The following is a 26,329-nucleotide window of genomic DNA, read 5'->3' as shown; positions in this document are numbered from 1 at the left end:
CATTTGACGCTAAGAAAGATCCGATTGAAATATGGAAAAATACAATAGAATACCCAAGCCTTCGGCAACATGCACAAAAAATGCTTTCTTGCTTTTTAACCACTTATTACTGCGAATCTACATTCTCCTACTTAACCAAAATCAAGACGCCCTTAAGGTCACAAATGATGGATACCCATCTAGAGGATCAGCTAAAACTGCAGACCTCCATGCTGCAACCAAATATTCAAATGCTTTCCTACAAAAAGCAGTCACAACAAAGTCATTAAAAGGTTAGTTAACTTTAAAATTAACTTTTGTTTTTTTTTAGTTAGTTAGTACATAGTAGTTAGATTTTTACAAAATAATGTGAATTTTGAAGAATATATAATTGAAGTTTCTTGGATGTGGCCTTATTAGATTACAACTAACATAATATGGCCTTCCAACATGAAAGGTTTCCCCACCTCTGCTCTAAGACATATGAAATACTTTCTATTCGCTTTACGAGATCTTAAATACCTTAATTTCATCATCTCTTAATCTTCTATGTGTGTAAGCCTAGTCCAAGTGAGATTATCTCATAATTTAGCCCTTTGGTGTTTGTTACACATCAGAGGTGTTTATGGATAATACCAAGGTCCTCAAGATCAAATCATTTTCTCACATCTAATAATCCTAGTTCATTGGACATGTCTGCTAACAAATTAAGTTTTTTGCTTTTATATATAATGCATCCTTTGTTGCTCCCGTCATAAAAGAAAGAATTGACCAGGACTAGGACTTCAGCAGTTAATGAGCCATTCCAGTGGTACAGATGTTGCATTCTCAGAAGAAAGACAAAGACATCACTGGAAAGAGGAAATCTCTTTACTTGTTTTTTCTTCCACTGATGTTTCCAATTATAAATATCAAACATTTTCTTTTTAAAAAGTACAAATAGTTGTGTCTAATCTGGTATTCTAAGAAACGCAATTGCTTATTGAATGGATCAAAAGTAGCCTTCCCACTAAGGCATCATGTTTAATTTCTCCTGTTATAGACTCTTTATTCAATGGCACCATTCCCCTTTCCACAACTGGCTGAACTGAGGGAGAAATACACTTATAATATCAATCCATTCCCAGCCCCTGTCAAGTCTTCTGATTCACAACGGTAAGGGAAACTTCGATTATCCAAATGATGATAGTATTTATGCATAATGTGCTCGGATAAAATTCAGTTTAATAACTAATTCATAATTGATGATGAATGTTGATTGACTGTTCCAAATATTTAAACTGTGAAAGTATTATTTTGTGATTTTTTTTTTTACAATTTTAATACCATTAAATTCTTGATTTTCTGAATATGTGTCTTCTACTATGCTGCTACCTCATTCAAAGAGCATGTGTTATGTGGCTTTTGCCTGTGTCTTGTATAAAAGAAGTTAAGTTTGCTCATGATGTTGTATATTTCACTTTTCTGACTCTTTATAGTGGCTTACATCCTAAGTCCCTGCAATTTTCAACACACACAAACTATTGTCCTAAATTAAAAGTCAGTCAGAAATGAAAGTGACCAGAAAATACATCATTACATCTGTACACTGAGCCTTTCACTCAATCTAATGAATGATATGTTGTAAAGACCTTTATTAAGTATTCTAATCTGTCCCATTTGAGATTTTTGAATAATACACATATTGGATTTTCTTCCCCTTTCCCAATACGTTTTTACAGAAATCCTGGTAAAACAAAAGACAGTGATGAAGAGATTGATTTGGATGATGATGATGTAATAGCTTCTGCAGTTGGATGCCTGGGACCATTTAGTCTTCTTGTACCAGAACTGCAGAAATATCAAAAACAAGAGAAAGGTAATCTTTAATATGATTTTTAATTCTCCTTTCAGAAAGTGGAAGTGTTGAAAGGTTAACAACAACAAGAGCTCTTGGTTTTGATTATATGAGCTTAACAGAGTAGCATCAGTGATGACAGCAAAGTCAAAACCAAAGTGTCCTAATAGACCCAATTCATATTACTCTGTCAACTAATGGATTACGGTTCAGTTATGAAGATCTTATTGTTAGGTACACCTATCTTTTAAAAATATTCATTCTGAGCAAAACAGCATACATGAGGTAGAACTTAATATTTGAGATATGAGGTCTCACCTGGTAGGAGTCCTGCGTTGCCTGAACTGATGAAAGGCTGGCAATGTGAAGTACCCATCAGGGATTTAGATAGTATCATGTTTCCCCAGAACTGAGGACCTGGTGGTGTGAAAATTCAATCCCCGAGAACTGCCAGCCAGTCCGAAGCCAGCAGTTCTACATTACTGTTATTGCCAGTGGATGGAGTAGCAGGATCAAAGAGAGATCTCAGGTCAAAGTTCAAGTGAAGCCAAAGAGAGACTTAGTTGAGGGGGAAATCTCAGGGGATGGCTCTCATCTGGACTCCTGCTTCCCAATGCCAGCTCCCTGATCAGCCACCGAGTGACATTGAACAATCCCCCTCCCCCACTAGCCAACAGATTTTCAATTTTGGCTCCACATCAAGTAAATAACCACAATCCCTGACCCTTCATTTGCCACTTGTTGAACAAAGAGACCTTGGAGTGCAGGTTCATAGCTCCTTGAAAGTGGAGTCGCAGGTAGATAAGATAGCGAAGAAGGCATTTGGTATGCTTTCTTTTATTGGTCAGAATATTGAGTACAGGAGTTGGGAGGTCATGTTGCGGCTGTACAGGACATTGGTTAGGCCACTGTTGGAATATTGCATGCAATTCTACTCTCCTTCCTATCGGAAAGATGTTGTGAAACTTGAAAGGGTTCAGGAAAGATTTACAATGCTGTTGCCAGGGTTTGGAGGATTTGAGCTATAGGGAGAGGCTGAACAGGTTGGGACTGTTTTCCCTGGAGCGTTGGAGGCTGAGGGGTGACCTTATAGACCTTTACAAAATTATGAGGGGCATGGATATGGTAAATAGGCAAAGTCTTTTCCCTCAGGTTGGGGAGTCCAGAACTAGAGGGCATAGGTTTAGGGTGAGAGGAGAAAGATATAAAAGAGACCTAAGGGGCAACTTTTTCACACAGAGAGTGGTACGGGTATGGAATGAGCTGCCAGAGGAAGTGGTGAAGGCTGGTATAATTGCAACATTTAAGAGGCATTTGGATGGGTATATAAATAGGAAGGGTTTGGAGGGATATGGGCCAGGTGATGGCAGATGGGACTGGATTGGATTGGGATAGCTGGTCAGCACGAATGGGTTGGACCGAAGGGTCTGTTTCCATGCTGTACATCTCTATGACTTGCTGAATACCAATTGCTTCTGGGATGCAGCCCGTAAATGGGCATCACATGCCCAATTACAATCCTCAGTTGATAACTGGTTCAGAGCCTTCCCATTGCAAACATTATCAGGAGGTGGCCGGAGAGTGGCCGTGTCCTTTCCCCACATGCTCCCATTTCAATAAATGTCAGCACTATTGTCTTGTTAGATGAAGCCCAAATTAAACCACAAAATATTATTAATTTACAATTAATGAAATTAATGTAAGAACATCATGTTGAACAGTGTGACTGGTTTATGTGTATCTAAGTGATATATAAAAATACTTCTCAAATACTGAACTTTGTGGTTGTTAAATAGCCAGTTGGCCTCTGGAACATTTGGCCTTGAAGTGAAAGCTGTTGGAAAGGGAATTATTAGAGGAAAATGTTACAATGGAATGGCAAAATTTCTGAAAGCCTTCAAGGAAATCCAAACTGCATCTCAGCCCATTCAGAATATTCACCAAATTTAGAGGAATAGAGACTTAAATTAAGCAGAATAAATGAAAGGAAACCCAAGCTGTAGGCATCAATTTTCAGGCAAGTGACAAAACAGACACTTTCATCGAGGCCTGCTGAACTTGCAAGTGATGTAAGTGAACTATTTGTAAGTGGATAGCCCTTCCCACACACAATTCTCATCTCTGTAGGTTGGTGTTACAGATTAGCCATGTTTAAGACAGCAGTTTGCTGTTATGTCAACCCTATATTGCATGGTCACTGCAGAGATTCTTGTATCAAATAACATAACTTTGCCTCAGGGGCCAGGAATTTAGATTGCACTTCACTGCTGTAACTCCCCAGAGATTTGGCAGAAGTGCCGTTAAAATCAATGATCAGGATTTCCACCATACTTCTGTTACTGGAGTTGAAACAGCACTGAGGATATTTGTGGACAGATTGTCTGCTGATCCAAACTCTATATAGTTCCCAGTGGTCACTGCCAAGTAAGTACACCAGGAGTTGTGTGAACAAGCAGGAGAGACCTGCATACATTTGTTACTGCTTTTAGCCATCAACTACAATATAAAAAAATTCTAATGCTATCGTTTCAAGTGAGCAAAATTTCCAACCAACCAGGACATTTTATAAAAGTTAAAGCATTCTCACGTGTATTAGTGAGACAAGTTGCTGTTTTGTGCAGATGATTCGTTTCTTCAGTTAATGTGAAATGGAATAATATTTGTTAATCAAGGCAATCACCCTTATCAGCTTGTGTAAATGGTACAATAGTTTTTTACAGTACATTTATAAAGATGCAGAAGCATTGTATTTGCAGTCACTTTCATTTTGTTTCCAACTCTGTGGTGCATTTCCAGCTGCAGGTCATTCTGCTATAACGCGCGCTACGTTAACACAAATTCGCTATAACATGATTGACGAATTAGGGACACTGTTTCTAAAGTGCAAACTTTTAAAGCGTGTATTGGTTATAATGCGATTCGAGCCTATTAATTTAAATAGTATACTGCTATTACATAATTTTCTTATAGCACGGGATTGCATGAGAATGGAACTACTGCATTATAGCAAAACTGGCTGTACCATACATGTTATTACATTACTGATGTAATCTACAGTTTGTCCTTCCATCAAGCCTGAACATGAGAGAAATATGATACAAATTGTAGAAATGTTAACTTTTTCCTTTTCTCTGTTTGTTAATTCTCCAGATCAGCAAGATGAGCAAATTCTGAAATCGAGCAACATAGCTGAGCTCAGCCCTGGAGCTATTGATGCAAGTCGCAGTGAGCACCACTCTGTCTTTAACAGCATGATGATGGAACGCATGACAACTGATATCAATGCACTGAAACGACAGTATGTTAGGATGAAGAAGAGGCAACAACAACAACAAGCCCATCTCATCTTCATTAAAGCAGGTAAAAAAATTATTCAGAATCACAGCTACACTTCAAAACCATTTATAGGACTTTATCAAATATTCACTTTATACTGATACACTCATTGACCTACATTTTTGTAGATCAGAAGGCTACTGATTCAACACTCATCTGTGATGGATTACTTATCTCCACTCGTAGATAAAATGAATCATTTGTTCTAATTGCTATTGTCTCTCTTTGTTAGAAAATTCAGATATGTGAAATCAGATGAGAACAGGATTTATCTTAACCTTTTTTAAAAAGTTTATTTATGGACTATAGGTGCCATATCATAACATTTGCCCATCCCCATTTTCCCAAAATCCAGTTAGTAGTCAACCATATTGGTGTGGCTGTGGAGTCACAGGTAGGCCAGACCAGGGAAGGATTGTGGTTTTCCTTCTCTAAAGGACATTGGTGAACCAGATGGGTTTTTTACAACAATCAACATTTAGATCTGCTTCTAATTCTAGAATTTTATTGAACTCAAATATCAGCATCTGCCATGGCAGGATTCAAATCCATGTCTCCAGGACATTAGCCTGATGTTCTGTAGTGGCATTATCACTACAGCACCACTTTGACCAATGAAGGCAATTTCTATAGTTAGTGTATTTTTAGTATAGAGTTGTGATGTCATGTTGCGGCTATACAGTACATTGGTTAGGCCATTTTTAGAATATTGCATTAAATTTGGTCTCCCTGTTATAGTAAAACTTGAAAGAGTTCAGAAAAGATTTACAAGGACGTTGCCAGGGTTGGAGAGCTTGACCTCTCTGGAAAGGCTGAAGGGACTGGGACTATTTTCTCTGGAGCGTCGGAGGCTGAGGGGTGACCTTATAGACTATTATAAAATTATGAGGTGCATGGATAGGGTCAATAGCCAAGGTCTTTTTCCCAGGGTAAAGGAGTCCAAAACTAGAAGGTTTAAGGTGAGAGGAGAAAGATTTAAAAGGGACCTGAGGGGCAACTTTTTCATATAGAGGGTGATGCATGTGTGGAACAGGCTGCCAGAGGAAGTGGTGGAGATAGGTACAGTTACTATACTTAACAGTTTTTAAAAGGCATCTGGATGGGTATACGAATGCTAAGAATCTAGAGGGATTCGGGCCAAATGCTGGAAAATGGGATTAGATCAGGTTAGGATATCTGATCAGCATGGATGAGTTGGATCGAAGGGTCTGTTTTCGTGCTGTATAAGCCTACTGGTTGCTGACACTTGCTGCCTGAGCTAATAAATGAAGAAAAGCCTTTTAAATAAGGTCCTGGAATGTAGAATAAAGACAATGTTTTTGGAAAAACTAAGGAAGTCTGTCAACACTGTTTCTCTCTTTACAAGAGTTAACATTTCAAGTCCAATACTGGACTATGGAACATTGTCCATTAGGGTGGAAGAGGAATGCACACCTAATGCAGGAAATTGCTGGTTAAAAATGACAGGAAAGCATTTGTAACAAGGTATTTTCAGAATAATAACACCAATTTTACCATGTGGAGGTTTTCTGCTTACCTTGCTTGCAATATACACACAGATCATTTTGTCCAGTTTTTACATTTCTGTTTCTTTTATCAGGAACAGAAGATGAAATTAATCCTGGGATCATTCCAGATCCTAGGGACAAGCTGAATAATACTATTGAAAGAAGTTAGTGTTTTATAATTTTATTTTATTATTTTTTTCATATTACAGTTATATATTGAGGTACTAAATGTAAAAACACCTTTAAGTAAATTAACTTATTTTTCTTTCCCTATGGTGCAGCATCTTCTCTCTCTCCCTTTCTCTCGTTCAGTGAAACATTATTTTCCATATATCACTATTTCCTCTATGGAACAACTCATGGAAATTTAATGAACTTTCAAGTCTACTTATCTTGCATATTAGTGCTTATATATATTCAACCATGTGCTCATATTTTTATAACTGTTTCTCTTTAGTGACTTCTAGTGATTATGAATGAGAAATGTGCCAAAGTTTCACTTTTTGCATTCTGGTGTTAACACAAAGATCTTTAATGTTAAATCTTGCACAAGGTGGTGGGCAAATGATACAGTTCTTGGTTGGACAATAAGAAACAGCAAAAATATCTTCATTCCACCATAAAAAGTGAAGAAATATTCACTGTATCAAATTAATGTAGAACGTGTCTATTTCTTGACAGCTGGTTACAAACAGCGGTTGCAGTGTCCTGGAGAAGTGCAGCTGTCCACTTTTCTTTTGGAAAGAGAGAGGAAATACCTTTTGCATTGGCCACTTTGTACAAACTATTGAATACAATAGCCATGACCTTTTCCCACCAAATTACCTAGACCTGTTTCTAAATTGATATTTTACAAACTTCCATATTTTTCGATTGTGACTGAATTCCCCTAGAGATAGGGTACAAACTCATTGGGCCTAAAGGCTCTTCTGTACTGCATAATTCTGTGGTGGTGCATGATCTGAAGCTTTCTATTGTAATCAGTGCTGGCCCCAGCCTTGTTTCCAGATGCAGCTTCAAACAATATGGCTGAGCTCCAGGCAAAAGAGAGCACTTCCAAAAAGGATGGTCGCCTTTGTCAAAGACACAAAGAGAGAGAGAGAGAGAGAGATGATCAGTGAAGTGGAAACAGGTTCTCTCACTTGTTAATATCAATGTTGCTCCAACTGTATGAAGACAGTACAGAAAGAGATTTGATGATGCACAGTTAGGGCAGGTAACAGAATCCGGTGAATGTTCCATGAAATGAATAATACAAAGCATATCTATCACTTAACAATTATATTTCACTTGATTCTCATGCTCCACTCTCCTGATCTTGAATACTCATGAGACATTAGGCTGTCCCTTTACTGTTCACCATAACCCAAAGCTTTCTTATACTCCAATCCATAATGTGTTTGTTTACGTAGTCTCCCATATAATACATCTGCTCCTTGGATGCATGTCCCACTGCTTATTTTGATTGATATGTGGGGGGTTACTGCATGACTATAACTATTCTTTTTGTTATGCTTTTGCATTCTTTCTGTTGGAGATGGCATGCCATAAGAAGATTTCAAACATAAGACTTTCTTCACCCCGCTCTCTGTTCTTATGCTAGTTGGGCCTTCATTTCTGATCATTTCAATCTTCTCTGAACTGCCCACAAGATATATTAATTGACCAGCTGCCAATGTTTTCCCCTTTGAAAGTAGTTTTATCAAAGCTCCACAGGAAGTAACATTCGATATCTCTCTGGTGCAAATGGATAACAGCCACAGATGAATAACAACATCCCTACTGTTCTTCATCTTTCTTGGCTTTGCACATATTCAGAAAATACCATCAGTCCCTGGCCTTTATTAAAATATACGTCAATCCACTTTTCATATTTATGCTGATTCTCTGTAGAAGCTATTGAACTAGTAGCAATCTTTTCCCTTTACCCCATAGACCTGTAATTATTTTTCTCCTCTGATCACTGTTGAATTTCTTTTGAAAGCTCTGATTGGTGAAAGTAGATTCACTCTCTCAAACAGCACATTTCACTTAACCAGATCTTAATCACTAATTGCACAAAAAAAAATTGCCTCTACTTTATTTTTTGCCAATCCCCTTAAATTGGTGTCCTTTGGTTCTCTATTCTTCCACCAATGGGAACATTTTCTCCATCTAGTCTGTCCAGACTGCTCAAGACTCTGAACAATGCTCACAGTTTTAAAGTTAAAAATCACCCAACACCAGGTTAAAGTCCAACAGGTTTATTTGGAAGTACAAGCTTTCGGAGCATTGCTCCTTCGTCAGGAAGCTAGTCAGGAGCAGTGCTCCAAAAGCTTGTACTTCCAAATAAACCTGCTGGACTTTAACCTGGTGTTGGGTGATTTTTAACTTTGTCCCCTCCAGTCCAACAGCAGCACCTCCAGATCATAGCCACAATTTTGAACAACTACATCCAATCTCCATTCTCATTTCCCAGGAGAACAGCCCGAGTATCTCCAATCGAGACATTTAACTGAAGTCTTTTGTCCCCAGAATCATGATTCCGTTTTCCAAGACTTCAACTATTTATACACAAATTTAAAAGTAACTCTACATTTGCACCCCCTTAGAATAAAATATTATTTTCTATTGCTTTTCTTCATTCTCCCTACCAAAATCTTTCATTTCAAACTTGTGCACATTAAATTTCGTTTTTATGTCCCTGTCCATTCCATTAGCCAATTATCTCTCCATGTTTACCAGTATCCTGTCTTGGCTCACAATACTATTAAGTTTTATATCATCTGCAAATTAAGTTAGGGCATTAACACAGATCAAGAAAATCAGTTGACCCCATCCATACACCTTCCTGTACTCTGTTTACAATTACCTATTTTAAAATGCTTTTTGGTCAGTTTTGTCAAGTTGATAGTTATTATTGTTGAAAAATGTGTTTCATCTATCTAATGTTCGTATCAGGAATACTCCGATTCGGTTTTGAATCTTACCTCTGCCTCAACTTCAAAGGAACACCAGGATAATGTGAATTTTTCCTATGTACTTGAGTACATTTGCCAACTCACGCTGATTTGGAGGCATCAATGTGCAATGGCAGTGTGCCCACCAGGATCTGAGTGAAATCTGATCTTACTGTGATGACATAATATTTATTAAAAGTTTGACTAAAGTTTATTACATTACAATGCAATGGTGTAATAAATAAGTGATTTATGTGTTTTTTATTTGAAGATTCAATATGAACTTTGTGATTATTTCAACAGAAATGTAAAGATGGAGCTCTGCAGTTAGAGATTATGATTGCTCCTGCCACTTATTAACTAGTGAGTTGTTTTTGTTTATTGTACACTTCACAGGTGAAGGGCCAGTCAGCACCATTCTACCATCACAGACCAATCAAACTCCAATGATGAATCACTTACTTCTAGGGAAGAAATTGAGAACTACTAACAGAATCACCAGGAACGCTGTAATCCATGTCCCTGGGCCAAAAACCTCACAGGATGACATGAAGGCAAAGCTCAATTCTCCATGGCGCACTCACATTCGAGTTCATCGGAAAAACCTAGCAAGGACCAAGAACCAGCTGAGCTATGGTGACACCATAGGGCTCATGGAGGATCACAGTGACATTATGAAACGAAAAAGTAATAAACCAGTGAAAGAGTCATCTCTTAGCTCAACAGAAAGCAATGAAGCTGACAGGAAAAGTATTGAGGATCGAATATCAGCACAAGCAGATGGACAATCTTCTGATCCAGTTTACAGGGATGCTAATGACAATGTGAATATAGTTCAACACCAGCTGAAAAGATTAGACTTAAGCCAGACTGACACAACTGCAACTGAACCTCCCAGTCCTTCACCAAGCCAAAGGTACTCATCTGATTCTTCCGATTCCGAGAAAGGAATTTCAGATCTAGGGCACAGAACTAACACTTTGAAGATTCAGACATTCAACCCTTTTCCTAGTGTTAAACCTCCCAGAAAATCAGCAGCAGCAAGAAATTTAGGATTGTACGGGCCAACCGAAAGGACCCCAACAGTCCATTTTCCCCACATGAGCAAAAAGGTTAACAGCACAGGAAACAACAAACCAAAAGGGACCAGGAAAGAATGAACAACCTAAAGAGTAATTCTGTAATGACCATTTTGCTATAATTTATTCTTAAATTAAGATGTTAAGACATGTTTTATTATGTGCAATGTTAGAAGACCTACTCCTGTAAATAACAGTTTTAAAAATGTGGTTTAACAACCTGAGGTCAAATTCTAAAGTATTGTTGTATTAAATGCATTTTTCAGAAATTGAAGACCAATATTAGATGCACATAATATGATATTTATGGACAACTGAAGGAAAACAAAGCATGAAAGGTGATATAGTATGAAAAGATCTAAAGTTCTCATAACTGCTGTCTGACCTATTGCCATTGTATAATGTCACAATAAAAAGTACTGTTTACAATTTCAACTACAAATTTCTTTTCATACTTTAATCTTCAGATGGTGGTCAAAATCTAACGTTTTGCATTCACAGTACTTTGTACATCGATACAATTTGTTATATTTACCTTTGCGTGTTTGTGCCATGAGAAAATACAGAACTATAAATAAGAACTCAAACAGCCTGACACTTTTTAAAACCATTCTTACTCTCTGTAACCATTTCTTTGTGGACATATTATTCTGCAGCCTTCTGAGAATACTTATTTCAGTCACAAGTATAGGGCTCGCACAGGTGGTACACTGGGTAAATCTAATGTGATACTGTGGGTGAGATATAAGAGTCATGGAGCTGTGCAGCATAGAGACAGACCCTTTGGTCCAACTTGTCCATGCCTACCAATATACTAAATAAATCTAGTCTCATTTGCCAACATATGGCCCATATCCCTCTGAATCCTTCCTATTCATATACACATCCAGATGCCTTTTAGATGTTGTAATTGTACCAGCCTCCACCACTTTCTCTGGCAGCTCGTTCCATAGACATATCACCCTCTGCATAAAAATGTTGCCTCTTAGGTCCCTTTTAAATCTTTCTCCTCTCACCTTAAACCTATGCCCCACTGCAGGGAAAAGATCTTGTCTATCCACCTTATCCACACCCCTCATTTTATAAATCTCCGTCACAGAGTCTGAAAGATTTTGCAGACCTTCAGAAATAGTGGATGGGACCTGATGAAGAAGTCTCATCCCCATTTCCAAGAATCAATTTTTTGTCAGCAGAAGAGTAGTGGTTCACACAGACAGGAGCAGGGTCATTTGAACTCGGAACTCGGTTCAAATTGATCATATTTTGACAGGTCCAATAGCCTTAACTCTCACTGCACAACAAATAAATTGATAATGTAAGTGCTCTTGAAGGATTTACAGGTTTATGTATCTGACATATCTGTAGATTTTTTAAATGCCCTGCTCTTTCAACTGTAAAAGAGATACTATGATTGTCAAAATTTAAATAAGCCTCTACTGAGTTGTTTTCATTGGCAGAATTAGTAACTGAACATGTAGCTTTGATATAACACTTACCTTATTTTCCAAGGGTCAAGTGTCATTCTGAATGCTTAGCTGAGGTTTAGAAGCCACCATTATCTTAGCAGGGTTCAGAATTCACAGTTTGTTTAATGTTTTAAAGACATTGTTCAAGGATTATCTTTTTCTGGTATGGGATATGGATAGAAGTTTGCCTTGATATTGCTTGGAGATATAAATGTATTTCCTGTCTTATCCCCATAACCCTTGATTACTGATCTAAGGTTATTTGAGGCTGAGATATACAGATTTTGAAATAACTGAACTTTGATAGCCCTCTATGGTAAAGCATACCACAGATTAACTATGCTCTGAGAAGATAAGTCCTCCTTATTGTGGTCTTAAATAAGGGACCCCTTACTCTGGTATTATGCTGTCTGGTCCTAAACTCTCCCATAAGGGGAAACCAATTGCCCTCAAAGGTTGCCCTTGAGAAAGTGCCCTCTTGAACTACTGCAGTTCATTTGCTGTAGGTACACTCACGGTGCTGTTTAGATTTAGATTACTTACAGTGTGGCTATTTGGAAGGGAGTTACAGGATTTTGACCCCAGTGACAGTGAAAGAACCAATGATATAGTTTCATAATTATAGGATACTGTGCAGCTTGAAGGGAAACTTGTAATTGATACTATTCCCATTGCATTTGTTGCCTTTGGGTAACACCAGTGATATGGTTCATCAATTTTTTCCATCCACTTCCTTAAAAGGGCCTAACAGAAGGAATATTGAAGTCCATAATTATAAGGAAACCAGAGATTGTGTAAAACATTCTTTGAACATCTCTTCAAACATTAATTTATTTAACTGAGAATTTCAGGTGGTTAATAAAAGGAAGACTTACTTTTATGAAGGTCCTCATGATCAGCCAAGATTTCAAAGACCTTTACAACCAATGAAGTAATTTTAAAGCGTAGTCCCTGTTGTACGCGAAACACTAATGAAGGTGTAATGGTTAGAATAAAGATAGCATTTAGAGTAAATCTAAAACAACATAGATAGCAAAATGAAATGTTACTAATAAAAATCTTGAACTACGAAGTTTAGATTATTCATTGCTTCTGTAGCGCCTGCTTAGTTTTCCAATTGCTCTTAGCAGATCTGGAGAATTCTTGAGATCAGTATGCAGCGACTTTGGTAGATCCAACTTTGTATAATCTTCCGATTTCACATGTTTACGAATACATTGCAAGCAGCAGTTCTTCAGTGAATATACTGAAAAGAATAAATTTATTATACACTCGAATTAGGATATTCAATTTTGAATGTTATAACGATTCAGGCTATCAAACTATTTATTATTAAACAATGGAGCAAACTAAGAACTTGGGTATTGAAGCTAAAGTAGGAGCAATAACTAAATGAACTGCAGCTAGAAAACAGTTTTTCGGGACTACAAACTGAATCTTAAAGGGATAAGTATGCTAATATTTTAGGTTCATGTTCCAACACAGTTTGTAATGCATTCGTTAATCTCAGCCATATATTAGGGAGTTGCTGTATTTAGCCTCAATGTCCTAGAGGGGAGAGGAAATAAATCACATTAGTTTTACATTAATAAGGCTAGGTTTTGATTCATCTTCAACAGTTAACAAAAGATTTTTTTTCAGAAAATTATTGCCTGAATGAGAGAAATATTTCCTTTCCCTTAATGAGGTTTTTCCATATCCTGTCATTTTATGCTGTATGTTGTGAATTTCTTTTTTCAATGTTTTCATTGAAGATTTGACAAGGAAATTGGAAGCAATCCCATGGAAATTCTACCCCCAACTTAATGTTGGCGCAAAAGATGTGAAGATTGTTGTTAAAGTGATTCTGCTAATAAAACACTTATGTATATGACTTTTCTTCAGAACTGGTCGGAAGAAGATTCACGTTAATGCTACATCTTTTCCCACAGATGATGCCAGACCTGCTAAGGTCCTGCAGTATTTTCTGAGTTTGTCTCAGATTTTCAGCAACTGCAGTATTTTATTTTTTCAGAAGTATTGTGAATGGGTTTTGATTAAGTGATTGGGAGAAGAGTGTGTGAAGATGGGAAGAAGAAAAGAGAAGGTCTGTGAACAAGAAGGGCAGGTTAGATGAACTCCATAGTAAGTTTAATGGAACTACTGGAGTAGTAATGGAAGGAGAAACAAAATAGGTGTCTGGATGAGGTGTGAAGGACACAACAACTCTTTGAACCAAAGAGATTAATAAGGAAATACTGAGAAAAAGTGAAATAAATTGATTTAAGTCTATAAAGTAGCTAGTTGAAAGGTGAGATGCTGCTTCTTGAGTTAAGTTGAACTTCATTGAACTCTACATCAGGCTAAGGTCAGAGATGGAGCAAGGTTGAGAATTGAAAGGAGAGGAAATGGAATGTTTCTGCTCAGATGCATTTTTGGGTGGAAGTTTGCCACAAGGTGGTCACCCAGTCTGCATTTGGTCTCTCCAGGGAAGAGAAGACTACATAGTGAGCAATGAAAACAATAAGTTGAGTGAAGTTCAAATAAATCATTGTTTCATTTGGAGTGCTTGGGGCTTTGGGTGGTCTGAAGGCCAGAGGTTACAAAAGAGCTGAAGCCTTACACCTCCTGTGGTTACTTTGAATGTTGCTATAGGGTTAGGATAGGTATTTGGGCTAACGGAGGAGTGAATCTGGTTGACACGGAAGGATGATCCCTTTGTAATGATGAAAAGGGTGATATGCAGGGGAAGTTGTGTTTTGCTAGACATGGCAGCAACAGCATTGGGTGACTCATTGAATGTGGTGGTTAGTGACATGAGAGGTGTGAAGACAAGGGCAAAAATTCTGTCACGGAGAAGGGATAAAGTGCAGGCAATAGAATTGTCATGGTGGAAGTCTTTGTCAACTGGAGTAGGAGGATGCGACAGTCAACTGAGGAAGATTGCAGTGTTTGAACAGATTAGATGGTGAACCTGGAAGAACCTAATCCCTAACAGGGAATGTGATGTGAGCAAGTAAAGGCAAGGTATTTGTGGGAGTCCGTGGACTTGTTGTGAATACTAGTTGATAGATTATTTACAGGTATTGAGACAGAAAAATCAAAGAAGGAAATGGACCACATAAACTGAGAAGATGACAGAAATTAGAAGTCCAGAAAATTACATCTTCCAATTACGCACGAAAGCAGGAAGCTGAATCTAAGCACTTATCAGGATACCAAAAATAAATGAAAGGGAGGAGGCCTGAGTAGGACTGGAACCAAATATGTTTAATTTATCCCACAAAAAGTTGGGCATAGCTAGGAACTGTGTGTACAACTGTTTTAATAACTTTGGAGGAAGTGAGGGGAGTTGAAGGAGATGTTTTTTAATGTGAGAAAAAGTTTGCAAAACAGAGGAGCAAGTTCTGGATGGAGATTTTTGTGTCTCCAGTAGCAAATCAAGAAAAAACTGGAGAACATACAGACCATCTGGTGGAGAATGGAGGTGTATAGCAATTGGATGTTAATGGTGAAAAATGAGATAGTTAAGACCAGGAAACTGTTCAAGTAATGAGAGCACTGAACTGGATACAGGTAGGAAAAATGTGAAAAGGAGAGAAAAACCAAAGTGTCAATATAGGAAGAAATTAGTTCAGCTGGGCAAGGAACAGACTGAGAAGATGTATTAGAGTCTGGGATTGTGTCATCTAAAAGGTGAAATTAGTTTTTTTTTAAAAAAGTCTTCCTTCACTCTTCCATGATTATTAACAGGCTAGAGAAATATTTCAAAATAATTGCTATAAAAAATTAATAGGTAAATGAATAACAACATTTTGACCATTAATGTATTCAGACAACTGCAGTTGACACTAAGTCTAAGAAGTAATGGCTGGTTGGCTGCCAGTTATTGTGTGGTAATTGTGGGTTCAGCTAAAAGCAAATCCGTTTGTGCTGAATTTACCTGGAACTGTGACATGAACAGGAATGTAAATCGGACCATCTTCATCATATTGTGTGGATGTTGGAAAATATATCTCACCATTCTTTATCAACAATTTGTCTCCAGTGTCTGCATCACGAAAAACCCAAGGGTGAGCTGAGAAAAGTAAAAAGAGCTTAAAATGGAGTGATGGACTGTTTTGTCAGTATCTGAAGACAATGAGACCTGCTTCTGCTGTTATTTTATGTATAGTAAAACCACTGAGTGAAATCATAGGCAACCCACCCAAAAATCTTTGTTAAACACAGTGCTAAGATAGCCAAGAAGGCCACTATGTAATCTAGTTTTGTCCCAAAACATGATATATGTCAATAAAATATGAAAGTACACAGGCATAATAGATATGTGGAAAATTTCTTTCCAATTAGTTCACAACTGACAATGATCAACCCTTGGCCAATAAAAGGCAATGAAACGATTTGGGAGTTTGCTCCAGAAAAACCCAGTAGTGTTTTTCTGCTTAACGTGCAATCTTTGGCCAAGCGCAATATAATCCAACTTGTAGTCAGCACAGTCTAATATCTTTTCTGTTTTTCTGTTGCAGTGCATGAAACAGCTGTGGAAATAGGTGGGTGGGTAGATGGGAATTCATTTGACTCATGTCATCAGTCCTCTCAGTTAGAAGACACACTGCATCTGTCATTGCTTCACTTACCTATTCTGTTGTGTAACATGTAGTGTCCTGCAATTTGGGATCAGTTTCCCTGGTTGTCTCTGCTGGAATTTCCACACCAGTCCCCTGAAGGTGAGCGAAATGAATCTCATCACTGAGATAGGTGCCTCATACTGCTCCTCCTCATTTTTGACATCTTGCAAAGTCATACTCTATCTAAATCCAGAATGGGGAAAGTAGATGGCAATTGTGGCTTCTGTCACGATCTTCCACACGTCCCTCATCAAGAACCTATCCTCAAAAATAGTTCGCATTCAGCTGGATGGACTGGTTGCCACAATTGGAATTTTGAGTCATCCAATTTTAACACATTGCAGTTCTACCGTACATCAATTATAAGTACTCATTACGCGTGGAGCAGAGTTAATGTTTTAATGTTGCCAAAGTTTCTGCTGCTGAGCAACTCACCTCCTTTATACTGCAACATAGTAGAAAAACTGCATCAGGACAGTACTTGGCCACTGAACCATCTCTGTTGATGGTATCAGAATAGGTTTGTACTGATAATGCAACAAAAATAAAACTATTACTGGCATAGTCTATCATTTTTGATCAAATTGCTCAGCTCTGCATCCAATGCACATAAAATTGAGAACATTACAATACCAAACCAGTTGATGAACTTTACTGAATCAGGTGCATGCAAAATAATGCTATGTTCTTGTTTAAACTTGGCCACATCAAAACCTATCACCATTTTGGCTATCTTGTGACTCATCAAATTAGTGGCTTTTATTTTTATCATTTCAAATCATAAAAATATGTTTCATAAAGATATTAGCTGATCAGTTTGGCAAGAGGACAATTTGTAACATTACAGTGAAGAAACAAGAATAAAAATACAAACAATGGGCATAATCTTCCAGGCCTTTGAAAGGCAGAAGGCCAAAGGTCAGATTCCTGACATCAAACCAGAACGAGCATGACTGAAATGTTCAAAACGGCCATGACAAAGAAGGTACACATAAAGGTGGGAAGCTGTGACAAGGAGTTAAACCTAGAAGCATTTTGGGAAGTGGAGATAGACAACGGGAGCATCTTGAGAAATGAAGATAGGCAACTGGGAGGTTGTGGGAAGTGTTATTGAAAAAGGAACAAAGAAGTGTGAAAGTTGTATTTGGTTGAGAAAGGGAAACACAAGAGGGTAATGAGGTTTGCAAGTGAATAAGCAGGTAAACTGAATAAGGCTACAAGACTGAGGGTGTGTATGGATAGCTTGGTGGTTGTGGGCTAAGTCTGGGGAGGAGGCATAGGAGGGAAAATGGAAATGATTGGAGCACTATTTCAGGGGAGACTGGAGGCATGACAGAGGTGATGCCAGAAAAAAGGAATTGAATTAGCTTTATTATCATGTGCACTCGAATGAGTGCAGTGAAAAGCTTGCAATGTTGCCACTTATGGCTCCACCTTAGGTACAGAGTACCAAAGTACAGGTGCTCAGGTATTTGATACAAAAATTGAAAGAATAATAAATAAAAGTCCAGCATAACAATAACGAGGAAAAAAAAAGTACTTGATTTAGTCCTTCCACCCCAATCTAATCCAGCACCTAAGTATCCAGACCACACCGGACCAAGTCTTCAGACCACGCTGGGTTTCAAAACTCAAGGCCTCGCCTCCAGTCAGCAAGGGGCTCGCCTCCTCACAACAGCCTCCAGTCTGGGTTTCACCTCTAGGACTCGCCTACCCACGCCGGCCTCCAGTCTGTTTGCCACGTTTACCAAATAGCGGGGGAAAGAATGTAAGTGAACAAAGGAAGGATTGCAGTTAAAGGAATAAAAAAAACATTTAAGCACACCATTTTTATCTTCAGTCAGATTAGTATCTAGTTACTCACTGCAGAAGTAGAAATAGGAGGGTGGTAAGGTCTGTATGCATGAGCCCCTGCAGAGCTCAAACAATGAAATGCACTCCAATGCTCAAGACTTACATTTAATACAGGAGTAGCCTGATAAGGGCCAACGATTATTGGACTAAGGTGAGTTCTCAAAAGGAAACTTAACATCTTTTGCCTGCTTTTTGTTCACAAGTCCTTACTTCAAAGCAAAATAATTGGCCAGTTAAACCTAGCAGCTTTGGTGAGCTTATGGACAAGAAGAAAAAGGTGAAGGAATGGCTAGAGAACATCAGAGACCTGAGTGAGGCTCATGGGACTGCAGCTGTGGAGCATTCAGCAGTGCCTGTGAAGCAGAGCGCCAGCACTGTAGAGCAGTGTATCGTGATAGGGTCTTTTTTTAGGTGCCTGCAGATGAGGGTTAGCCAATGCTGCAGACACCTTCGCATGACTAGACAGGTCATCACTTAAATCTGCCCCATCTGCAACTACATAGCTTGGGAGGAAGGACTATGACTGTGGCACTATAGATCACAGCAGAATTATACCTTCTCACCAATAGTTCCTCTTAAATTGTACTCAGGGCCTTGTGTGGCATTTCCCAACTGGAAGTGCACAAGTGCATTGTGAACTTACGAATGCTCTTCTCAGGAAAGCACATCAATTTGTGCAGTTCACCTTGGACCTAGAGAGTCAAGGAGTTCAAGCCATCAGATTTATGTCCATCAGTTCATTCTATCAGATCACAGGAATTATCAACTGGATACAAATCACTCAGAGCTGCCTGGCATCATCCAGCCAAATTTCTGAGCAGGAAAGGATTTCTCTCTCTCAGTCTCTAGCTCATTTATGACCACAGATAACAATTCCTGCTGTTCTATTCCTGCTATCCATGGAGCTGTCATGACTCTTACATTCTATGCAATTCACAGTTGCCAAAAAGGTTTGCTTCTCTGCATCATCTCCAAATAAGGGGTGCCAACAGAAGACAAGGCTAATAACACTAGTGTGTAGCCTATTGACTGATGAAGAACAGTTGAACAATGCTGTCCATGCATTCAGTGGCCGAGCAGTAGACGTTGTCTACATGGACTTTTATAAAGCCTTTGATAAGGTTCCTCAAGGCTCTCTAATTAGTAAAGTTAGATTACATGGAACTCAAGAGAGAGTTTGCCAGTTGGATACAAGATTGGCTTGATGGTAGGAGACAGAGGGTGACGGTAGAGGGTTATTTTCATACTGGAGGCCTGGGGCCAGTGATGTTCCACAGGGATTGACGCTGGGTCCACTTTTGTTTGTAATAAAAGCTTGTTTATATAAATGAATTGGATGAGAATTTTGGAGGCATAGCTAGTAAGTTTTTGGATGACACCAAATTTGGTGATTTGGTTGACAGTGAAGAATGTTATCCAAGATTACAAAGGGATCTTGATTAATTGGACCAATGGGCTGAGGAATGGCAGATGGAGCTTAATTTGGATAAATGGGGGGTATTGCATTTTGGTAAATAAGGGCAGCATCATGCCCCTGGGGAGTGTTGTCAAACCGAGTCCTGGGGGTTCAGGTACATAGGTCTTTGAAAGTTGCATCAGAGGTCCATATTCAGAGGAAGTGCTGGATGTCTTGAAACGCATAAAGATAGATAAATCCCCAGGACCTGTTCAGGTGTACCCTGGAAGTCTGTGGGAAGCTAGGGAAGTGATTGCTGGGCACCTTGCTGAGATATTTGTATCATCTATAGTCACAGGTGAGGTGCCAGAACACTGGAGGTTGGCTAATGTGGTACCATTATTTAAGAAAGGTGGTAAGGACAAACCAGGGAACTGTCGACCAGTGAGCATCTATCGACATCAGTGGTGGGCAAGTTGTTGGAGGGAATCCCGAGGGACAAGATTTACATGTAATTGGAAAGGCAAGGACTGATTAGGGATCGTCAACACGGCTTTGTGCATGGGAAATCATGTCTAACGAACTTGATCGAGTTTTCTGAAAAAGTAACAAAGAGGATTGATGAGGGCAGAATGGTGGATGTGATCTGGTGGACTTCAGTAAGGCATTCGACAAGGTTTCCCATGAGAGACTGGTAAGCAAGGTTAGATCCCATGGAATACAGGGAGAACTGGCGATTTGGATACAGAACTGGCTCGAAGGTAGAAGATAAAGGGTGGGGGTGGAGGGTTGTTTTTCAGACTGGAGACCTGTGACCAGTGGAGTGCCACAAGGATCGGTACTGGGTCCACTACGTTTCATCATTTATGTATATGATTTGGATATGAACATAGGAGGTACAGATAGTAAGTTTGCAGATGACACCAAAATTGGAGGTGTAGTGGACAGCGAAGAAGGTTACCTCAGATTACAACAGGATCTTGATCAGATGAGGCAATGGGCTGAGGAGTGGCAGACGGAGTTTAATTTAGAGAAATGCGAGGTGCTGCATTTTGGGAAAGCAAATCTTAGCAGGACTTATACACTTAATGGTAAGGTCCTTGGGAGTCTTGCTGAACAAAGAGACCTTGGAGTGCAGGTTCATAGCTCCTTGAAAGTGGAGTCTCAGGTAGATAAGGTACTGAAGGAGGCGTTTGGTATGCTTTCCTTTATTGGTCAGAGTATTGAGTACAGGAGTTGGGAGGTCATGGTGTGGCTGTACAGGAAATTGGTTAGGCCACATTTAGAATATTGCATGCAATTCTGGTCTCCTTCCTCTCGGAAGGATATTGCTAGGGGTGGAGGATTTCAGCAATTGATATAGGCTGAATAGGCTGGGGCTGTTTTCCCTGGAGCGTTGAAGGCTGAGGGGGTGACCTCAGTGGTTTATAAAATCATGTGGCGCATGGATAGGGTAAATAGAGAAAGTATTTTCCCTGAGGTGGGAGAGTCCAGAACCAGAGGGCATAGGTTTAGGATGAGAAGGGAAAGATATTAAAGGGGCAGCTTTTTCACGCAGAGGGTGGTACATGTCTGGAATAAGCTGGCAGAGGAAGTGGTGGATACTCTACAATTGCAACATTTAAAAGGCATGGATCTCTGAATAAGAAGGGTTTAGAGGGATACAGGCCAAGTGCTGGCAAATGGGACAAGATGAGGTTGGGATATCTGGTCGGCATGGACAAGTTGGACCCAAGAGTCTGTTTCTGTGCAGTATATCTCTATGACTCTAGGTAGACAGGTTAGTTAAGAAGGTGTTTAACACGTTTGCCTTCATTGCTCAGTCCTTTGAGCATAGGAATTGGGACATCATGTTGAGGTTGTATAAGACGTTGGTGAGGCCACTTTTGGTGTACTGTGTACAGTTCCAGTTGCCCTACTATAAGAAGAATATTATTAAATCAGAGTGGGTTCAAAAAAGTTTTACCAGGATGTTGCCAAGACTGGATGGTTTGAGTTATAGGGAGAAGCTGGGCCTTTTTCCACTGGAACGTAGTAGATTTAAGGGGTGACCTTACAGGTGTTTACAAAATCATGATGGGCATTGATAAGGTGAATAGTAAAGGTCTTTTCCCTAGGGTTGGGGAGTTCAAAATTCAGGGGCATATTTTAAAGGTGAGAGGAGAAAAATTTAAAAGAGAGCTGAAGAGCATCTTTTTCACTCAGTGTGTGTTTTTGTGCTGAATGAACTGCCAGAGGAAGTGATAGGTGCAGGTTACAACATTTAAAAGACATTTGGGTAGATTCATGAATAAGAAAGGTTTAGAGGGATATGAGTCAAAGGCAGGCATGTGGAACTGGTTTAGTTTGGGAAACTTGGTCGGCCTGGACAAGTGGGACTGAAAGGTCTGTTACTATGCTGTATGACTCTATGATAATGTGCCTCTGTTGCCTGGACAGTTCAGGAGTCATCAGCACCCTTCAAGGTTGGCTAGAAGAAAAACAGAACTAAATCAGAAGTTTTACCAGCGAGAAGACACCCCATCAAAGTAGCACAAAGTGCAATATTTGTGTGAACAGTGCTTAGTTCTACAAAACATTGATACTCGTGCACCCTAAATAATCTCAAGATTCTTTCATCTTTCTTTTCCTAACACTTCAATTAGGAGCTACCTTGAAGGCTACAGCTGAGCTTAAAGGGTCCTGATGACTTCTTTACCAATGTTTAAGTTAAGATGTTGGAGGTTTTGAGGGGATTTGTGGATTTTATTTTCACCAAGAGGGTGGTGAGTATCCTGAACTCATTGCCTAAAAGAGTGGCAGAGGCCAGAACCCCCAAGGCATTTAAAGAAGTATTTAGATGAGTACTTGAAATGCCATAGCATTTAAGGTCAAGTGCTGGGAAATGGGGCAAGAATAGATAAATGTTGGAGGACTGGCACAGGCACGACAGGCTGAAGGCCTTACTCTTATGTGTAAAAACTCTGAGTTTAGCCCATATTATCTGTTCAACGGCTCATTTGGCCAGATGGCTGGTTTATGATGTGGAATGATGCCAACAACATGGGTTCAATTCCTGCACTGACTGAGGTTAACATGTAGCATTCACCCTCTCATCCTCACTCCTTACCTGAAGCATGGTGACCCTCAGGTTCAACCAACACTACCAGTTCATCTCTTCTTCTATCTCTCTCTCTCTCTCTCTCTCTTCCTGATGGAAGAGAAGCCCTATGGTCAGTAAGACCATGGTGACATTACCTTTTCAGAGGGGTGTGTCACGAGCACCACCACCCCTACCCTCCCCCAAACTCTCACCTGCTGACTAGAATTATGTCATTGGATTATTTATTAGCTTCTCAACTTGGTCCTTATTTGGCCATGATCTTCTCCATCGCTTGTTCACATGATGCTGCCCAGATAACTAATACTTTCAAAATATAGTCTTGGACTTGCCATTTTTCTGAATATTTACAGCAATCCAGACAAGAAATAAATGTGCATCCAAATTAGGCGACAGCAGACTTTTTAAAAAAAAACACCCAGGTATTATATCCATTACAAAAATACACCTTGAACATTCGACATTTTTCGATCAGATATTTAACACATGTATTTTACTTTTCAGTCCCAGGTGATGTTCACCTAGATATAGTACTGAAATACAACGCAGGGCCCACTTGTAAGTACACACGAGGTAGATTCAGTAGTTTTAGGGAGATGGTAGAGGGCTGATTTAATTTCCTGCAGAAAAATGTCGCTCAGCGTCAAAGAGAGCGAGGGCTGATTATTTGAGTGAGGTACATCTTAAAGCTATATCTGTTTCTGCATCATTCATGCCCAGCTACTTACTCCGATACGTGCACATATGCAGGGCTCCTCCAGGAGGAATATCATCATAGTTCTGAGGAACGCCTTCAAAATTAATCCACCAAGGCCTTGCAGTCCGCAAGGTCCGATTAACAAATTTAACAAAAGTGGCTTCGTCTGAATGCAGGGACCTAAGCGGACTCACCGGCTGTTCGCCTGTGTGAGCCATAACATCTCAGTGTTTGAAGCAGGCCAGTGCCGTCTACCATCGATCGCGTTCACTTTGATTTGGAACTCATTGCAACAAACCCGGAAGTGCCTGCTTTTTAAAAAAAAGCCGAAAGAACTGCGGATGCAATGATTCAGAAGCGAAAACAGAATAGAAAGCTGAGCAGGTGTGGCAGCATCTGTGCAGAGAAATCAGAGTTAATGTTTCGGGTCCGGTCAGCCTTCCTCGGAACTTCCAACTTAAAGGCAGGCAGCTGCAATTATCCTTACAAATAGAGTCAAACCGAAGGCATGGCATGGGTAAATACGAAAAGGGCCAGGGACAGCTTGAATTTAAACACATCCGGGTATAAAACAAACTTTGGTTCAAATTAGTTGGCTGTACAAACATGCAACCGAGATACAAACAGTATGTGTTCAAACCACAAGGCACAGGAGCCACAGAAATTAGTCCTCATCTGAATAATTGGGTGTGCAATGGGCAGGTAATACTTGCAGAAATGGTAAGGGCACTTTGGCCCAGTGACAGTCTGTACTTCTGATCCAGGAAGCCTGGGTTTCCACCTGCTGTAGAACTGTGTGATAATGTTTCTGAGCAGGTTGATATAGAAAATACCTACCTGGACGAGATCAAGTTCCAGAGTGCAGGGGTAGAAGGAATATTCTTAGCGCTCCAGAAAAGTTTTATTTGAAATTAAGCCTAACCTCTAGTCAGAACATGGACAAATATGAACTGATTAGAGAGAACCAGCATTTTATTTAGGGAAGGCTAAGTAAGATAAGCTGCTATTCTTTGAATGAGGTCGCTCAAGTCAGGTATATGTGTCTCATGATGCCTTTTATATCGTCTTACAGAAGGCAGTTACTAAGGCTCAATGCAAGAGATGGTTAACAAAAATGAAACTGCGTGGAATTGGAGGTTATCCATTACATGGACGGATAGTTAGTTGGAAAGACAGGAGACATAACCAAAAGATAGTGGGTACCTACTCCAACTGACAGAATGTGACAAGTTTCCTCTGGAGATTTGAACTACTTTTTTTGTGAAAACTACTCGTTAAATTTAATGAGTAATGTAGCAGTGTATGGGAGCAGAAAGGTCCTAAGGGACATCGATCAATCCAACTAATCAGCAAAGCGATAGAAAATGCAAGAATGAGGTTTTCCACTTTTGAATCCAAAATAGAGAGGTCAAAACATTTTCTATGTGTTAAGAAGCAACAATCTTTGGAGGAAGAGAGAGATTTAGGGGCCAATATATTAAAATTACAAAAAGCTATTAAACTGGTGCAAAAATAGTTGAAAATGCTAACAGAAAATAGAGGCAAATTTTTTTTGGCCTAAGTGTAAGTTGCATCAAGCTTGAGACAAGAGGCCTTGTGAGATTTCTCACCACATCTTACCAACCACACTCATTAATTACCTCCACCATCCCTATGACATTCCTCATGTCCGATTTCATCCCCACCTTATCACATGCTGTTCCTCGAACCACTCACTGTTAACTGGATATCTACCAAATGACCAGCATCCCTTCGCCCACACTACCTGTGAAAGGCTGCTGTGCACCCAGACAAGTATTGGTAATCCAGCATGCCCCTTATTGGCAAAATTTTGCCTCAGCAGCTTCAAAGCCATGCTGTTCATGGCACACAAACAACATGGCTAATAATCTCTTGCACATATAACTTTATTCTTATATTCTAGTCACTGTTTAACAAGCAGACGACACCTGTCCTTAGCTACAATCTGTCTAAACACCCTCCCTAGGTCAAACATCGATTTTACTGCTCCTCGGATGCTGCCTGAACTACTGTGCTTTTCCAGTACCACTAATCCAGACTCTGGTTTCCAGCATCTGCAGTCATTGTTTTTACCCACTGCTGCACCATCCCCATTGCTCAGTGGAGACCCTATTTTTGTCATTAACAAAGGGTCACTGTATTCAAAATGTTACCTCTGTCTTTCTCTCCATGGATGCTGCCAGACCTGCTGAGTTTCTCCAGCAATTTCTATTTTTGTTTCAGATTTACAGCTTTGTTTAATTGCCAGATTTTTATTAGATAAGGATATTAAAGGTTGATGAATTAAGTGAGATTAGTGGAATTGAAATAGAAATCAGCCATTTTATAAATTATATTGTGCTACACTTTGAATTGGCTTGTTCCAATCCCACATAGAACCTCGTTCACAAACAACCTGGAATTAGACCTGTCAGGAATACAACCCTAACTTCCTCGAAGGCAGGACAATATAGAGGAAAATCTTAAGATGACCAGTATTCACGGCATCTCCTCAATTATCACTACAAGAG

At 39.4% G+C, this 26,329-nt stretch overlaps 2 protein-coding genes across 6 annotated transcripts in view; one reads left to right on the top strand and one right to left on the bottom strand.

The window, feature by feature from the left end:
* Positions 1-11,108, top strand: part of tbc1d30 (TBC1 domain family, member 30) — a 67,553-nt gene extending 56,445 nt beyond the window's left edge. For 2 of the 4 annotated variants that reach the window (XM_072551596.1, XM_072551598.1), the window contains 5 exons: positions 1,022-1,134; positions 1,701-1,837; positions 4,967-5,176; positions 6,753-6,824; positions 9,996-11,108. In XM_072551596.1, coding sequence (XP_072407697.1) covers positions 1,022-1,134; positions 1,701-1,837; positions 4,967-5,176; positions 6,753-6,824; positions 9,996-10,759 — 1,296 coding nt within the window. In that variant the 3' untranslated portion in view covers positions 10,760-11,108. The remainder of the gene's footprint in view (positions 1-1,021; positions 1,135-1,700; positions 1,838-4,966; positions 5,177-6,752; positions 6,825-9,995) is intronic. The other 2 variants (XM_072551597.1, XM_072551599.1) reach the window with 1 other exon arrangement.
* Positions 6,850-24,444, bottom strand: vhll (von Hippel-Lindau tumor suppressor like). Of its 2 annotated transcripts, XR_011953394.1 has the most exons (4): positions 23,830-24,444; positions 16,067-16,201; positions 13,020-13,390; positions 6,850-7,733 (listed from the first exon to the last, which is right to left on the bottom strand). XR_011953394.1 is itself a non-coding variant. In XM_072551600.1 (3 exons), exons 1-3 carry the CDS (start codon positions 24,014-24,016, stop codon positions 13,224-13,226), a joined length of 489 nt encoding a protein of 162 aa, XP_072407701.1. In that variant the 5' UTR covers positions 24,017-24,444; the 3' UTR covers positions 12,958-13,223. The 2 variants fall into 2 exon arrangements, 1 of the variants encoding a protein (XP_072407701.1); XM_072551600.1 differs by lacking the exon at positions 6,850-7,733 and having other exon boundaries at positions 12,958-13,390.
* Between the last annotated feature and the right edge of the window lie 1,885 nt (positions 24,445-26,329).

The sequence above is a fragment of the Chiloscyllium punctatum genome, chromosome 32 (genome assembly GCF_047496795.1).
Source record: "Chiloscyllium punctatum isolate Juve2018m chromosome 32, sChiPun1.3, whole genome shotgun sequence".
In the NCBI taxonomy this organism is placed as follows: domain Eukaryota; kingdom Metazoa; phylum Chordata; class Chondrichthyes; order Orectolobiformes; family Hemiscylliidae; genus Chiloscyllium; species Chiloscyllium punctatum.
Note: the sequence above shows the minus strand (reverse complement) of the source record. Positions and strands in the feature narration are given on the sequence as shown.

What these genes read in the sequence shown, in the direction of transcription:
- vhll (XM_072551600.1), bottom strand. Translation starts at nt 24,016, where the DNA reads ATGGCTCACACAGGCGAACAGCCGGTGAGTCCGCTTAGGTCCCTGCAT. An exon ending in GCATATGTGCACGTATCGGA is followed by an intron (nt 16,202 to 23,829) that starts GTAAGTAGCTGG and finishes TACTTTTCTCAG; the next exon opens with CTCACCCTTGGGTTTTTCGT. An exon ending in TGTTCATGTCACAGTTCCAG is followed by an intron (nt 13,391 to 16,066) that starts GTAAATTCAGCA and finishes TATTCTTTTCAG; the next exon opens with TATATTCACTGAAGAACTGC.